General features: G+C 45.9%; 1 protein-coding gene across 1 annotated transcript; it reads right to left on the bottom strand.

The window, feature by feature from the left end:
- Nucleotides 1-2,370: 2,370 nt before the first annotated feature.
- Nucleotides 2,371-3,294, bottom strand: LOC783362 (uncharacterized). The gene is made up of 2 exons (XM_002699566.7): nucleotides 2,895-3,294; nucleotides 2,371-2,730 (listed from the first exon to the last, which is right to left on the bottom strand). Exons 1-2 carry the CDS (start codon nucleotides 3,270-3,272, stop codon nucleotides 2,467-2,469), a joined length of 642 nt encoding a protein of 213 aa, XP_002699612.4. The 5' UTR covers nucleotides 3,273-3,294; the 3' UTR covers nucleotides 2,371-2,466.
- Nucleotides 3,295-3,869: the final 575 nt, after the last annotated feature.

Below are 3,869 nucleotides of genomic sequence, written 5' to 3'. Positions count from 1 at the left end.
CTAGATGGGACCTCTGAAACACACAGAAACACCAAGTCCTTTTCCTTCTCACCAGTGGGATGAAGAGTTCAGGAAGCAATCTTCAGTCTGCAGTTCTCAGTCTTCACCCAGTCCTCAGTCCCAGTGTCTGGGTAAGTATGGACTGGCTGGTCTGGGCCCTAAACTGAAAGGACGCCTCCTCCCTCCCTCCTCACACACCGGACCCTTCCCTTTCTCCCCTCTCCATCATCAAAAAAACACGCACACACATCTTTTTACTGCTTGTTGATACTTTAATCGTCAACATCTGAATACTTTGATCTGTCCGGAGGGGACCATCGTTGTATGTTTGATGTCTGCACAAACGACTATTCTGCCTTTGCTTTTCCTGGAGTTACAGCAGATGGCTCAGCATCTTGGGCTCCAGGTGGGCACAGGGGCTTACTTGCAGAATCGTCAGAAGTGTTGGAAGAATCCTCTGGGGTTTCTTCATCCGCCATTGGCCCACTTTCATTCTTCTTTTTATTCTGCGGGTGGTGGTAGAAGACTGGATTCGCCGACTCTTCCCTTTCTTTTTCCGGCCCGGTTCCGCTGAAGGGTTGATTTTACCTTCCTCGTGGGCTTTCGTATCTGGTAAGAAAACAGAGTCATCCAGAAAGACATTAGTGGAGGAGGATGGGAAGAACTTTGAGAGAACGGGTGTGCATTGAGGAGGGGTTTGTGCCAGGCAAGCTGCGGCAGGGCGAGTCTTGGGTGGGGTGAAGAGGAAGAACATGAGTAGGGTTTCTGATCTGGATTCCTTTTATTTCTGTTTCTTCGCTGATTGCTGTCACTAGGACTTCCAGAACTATGTTGAATAGTAGTGGTGAAAGTGGACACCCTTGTCTTGTTCCTGATCTTAGTGGGAATGCTTTCAGTTTTTCACCATTGAGACTAATGTTTGCTGTAGGCCAATCATATATGGCCTTTACTATGTTGAGGTAGGTTCCTTCTATGTCCATTTTTTGAAGAGTTTTAATCATAAATAGGTGCTGAATTTTGTCAAAGGCTTTTTCTGCATCAATTGAGATTATCATATGGTTTTTATCTTTCAATATGTTACTATGGTGTATCACATTGATTGATTTCCATATATTGAATCCTTGCATCCCTGGATTAAACCCAACTTGATCGTGGTGTATGAGCTTTTTGATGTGTTGCCGTCCAGCATTTACCAAAAAGTTTTCAGGAGCTTAACTGAAGTGGTGGGATAGTGTAGTTTGTGTGTCATAGGAATCTCCTCAAAGGATGATGTCATCAGTGTGAGGTCCTAATTGTGTCCTAGAAAAAGTTAGAGCTGGTGAAAATGTTGCCTTCAAAGACTGTGTGAGATGGCAGGTGTGGACACTGGCCCCACGGAGTAGACAGGTGACGGTGTATCGTTTCCCTTTGAAGGTGAAGGTTCAGTGTAGCCGAGAAGTTGTTGAGATAGGCAGTGAAAACAGCATGCTAGCCAAATGTTTTGCTATGACTGAAAAGTATTTGCCAGTTATTTGTTGGAAGCAGTATTATCAACAAAATACATGGAGCCCTAGTGAGTGGGGCCATGACACCAAGGGTACAAGTTCACACTGAGGCCCTGTTCTTGCTTTACAGCTTTAAGATCAAGTAAAATTTGTTAAGTGCAGCAGAAGTTGGGATAATCACACCTTGCTCAGTAGGTTTCCTATAACAGGTTTCAATTTGTGAAGACCCTGCTTTCATTGAGATTGAATCTTTTAAAAAACAAGTGAGGTGAAAAGTGTGATTGCATCTAAGGGAAAAAGGGCCATAGGGTCTCATATTTTAAAGGTGAGTATAGGGGCAAGGGCTGAATTTTATTACTCATTGAGTTAGATTCTCCACGTGCACTAGAGGCTACTTGGGGTAATGGAGGTTTTGGCACTGGGAAATGTAGGCAAGGCAGTAATTCCAGTGGTTAAGGTTAGGCATATCTGTTTCTATGTCACGTTCCTTTACTCCCTGGTTGTTTGTAGTAGCTTGCCCAAATGTGGGCCAGAAGAGGAACAGAAATTGATGAGGGGCAAAAACTCAATTGTCACACCTGAAAAGTGGGATCTGATTATTGCACAGAGCCACCACCCCTACATCACCCCTCTCCCTAGATGGGACCTCTGAAACACACAGAAACACCAAGTCCTTTTCCTTCTCACCAGTGGGATGAAGAGTTCAGGAAGCAATCTTCAGTCTGCAGTTCTCAGTCTTCACCCAGTCCTCAGTCCCAGTGTCTGGGTAAGTATGGACTGGCTGGTCTGGGCCCTAGACTGAAAGGACGCCTCCTCCCTCCCTCCTCACACACCGGACCCTTCCCTTTCTCCCCTCTCCATCATCAAAAACACACGCACACACATCTTTTTACTGCTTGTTGATACTTTAATCGTCAACATCTGAATACTTTGATCTGTCCGGAGGGGACCATCGTTGTATGTTTGATGTCTGCACAAACGACTATTCTGCCTTTGCTTTTCCTGGAGTTACAGCAGATGGCTCAGCATCTTGGGCTCCAGGTGGGCACAGGGGCTTACTTGCAGAATCGTCAGAAGTGTTGGAAGAATCCTCTGGGGGTTCTTCATCCGCCATTGGCCCACTTTCATTCTTCTTTTTATTCTGCGGGTGGTGGTAGAAGACTGGATTCGCCGACTTCTTCCCTTTCTTTTTCCGGCCCGGATTCCGCTGAAGGGTTGATTTTACCTTCCTCGTGGGCTTTCGTATCTGGTAAGAAAACAGAGTCATCCAGAAAGACATTAGTGGAGGAGGATGGGAAGAACTTTGAGAGAACGGGTGTGCATTGAGGAGGGGTTTGTGCCAGGCAAGCTGCGGCAGGGCGAGTCTTGGGTGGGGGATGAAGAGGAAGAACATGAGCAGGGTAATCTGACCTTCTGACTGTCCAAGCCATCGGACTGATCAGTGTTCTTTCTCTTCCTTTCGTTAGCACTTGAAGCTTGTTGCTGCAAATGGAAAGCGTCTATCTCGATTTCTGTTTCCTCCTCCTTCACTTCCTTAATTAGGTCTGCCATGTTGTAGCAACGGTGGCCTCCACCAAGGCGCCTGGCGTCTCTATATATACCGTCGCAGGACAATGGTGAGCCACAACTGTCCGTTTGATTGGTCAGCAAGAAATTTCTCCAGCCAATGGTAGCCCTGACACTGCTGACATCACAAAGCGCCGCTTGGGAACATCCATGGGGGCGGGGAGGGTGCAAAGGAGTCCAAGTGCTCTGGTTTGAGAAAAGAAGTGCTTTCGCAACAACCATTAAAGAGCCTTCCCAATTTGACTTTCCGGAAAACATTTCCTCATCTTGTCCAGTTCAGTTCTTGTGGTGTAGAAGTTAGGGAGCCAGTGTTCCTTCCAAACCATTTCTCATGGCCACCCCCATTCAGTGTTTAATTCTGTCATCTTCCGGATCTCATTACCTAGTATTTGGTGTGTGTTTTTTTTAAAACAGTTTACTTCAGAGGTTTTAGATTTGCACGATAATTGTGAAGAGTGTTTTCATATACTCCACAACCAATTCTCTTGTTTACCATTGTACATTAGTATTGAACATTTGTTCAAATTAGTGAACCCACAGTGAAAGAGTATTATGAACTAAAGTCTGGACATTATCAGATTTCTTTCAGTACAGTTCAGTTCAGTCGCTCAGTTGTGTCCGACTCTTTGCGACCCCATGAACAGCACGCCAAGCCTCCCTGTCCATCACCAACTCCGGGAGTTTACCCAAACCTATATCCATTGAGTCGGTGATTCCATCCAACCATCTCATCCACTGTTGTCCCCTTCTCCTCCTGCCCTCAAACTTTCCCAGCATCAGGGTCTTTCCAAATGAGTCATCTCTTTGCATCAGGTGGCG

The sequence above is a fragment of the Bos taurus genome, chromosome X, assembly GCF_002263795.3.
Source record: "Bos taurus isolate L1 Dominette 01449 registration number 42190680 breed Hereford chromosome X, ARS-UCD2.0, whole genome shotgun sequence".
Taxonomy (NCBI): domain Eukaryota; kingdom Metazoa; phylum Chordata; class Mammalia; order Artiodactyla; family Bovidae; genus Bos; species Bos taurus.
Note: the sequence above shows the minus strand (reverse complement) of the source record. Positions and strands in the feature narration are given on the sequence as shown.

Coding starts and splice junctions, on each gene's coding strand:
- LOC783362 (XM_002699566.7), bottom strand. CDS start 3,272: ATGGTTGTTGCGAAAGCACTTCTTTTCTCAAACCAGAGCACTTGGACT. Junction 2,731..2,894: donor ATGGCTTGGACAGTCAGAAG/GTCAGATTACCC, acceptor TTTTCTTACCAG/ATACGAAAGCCCACGAGGAA.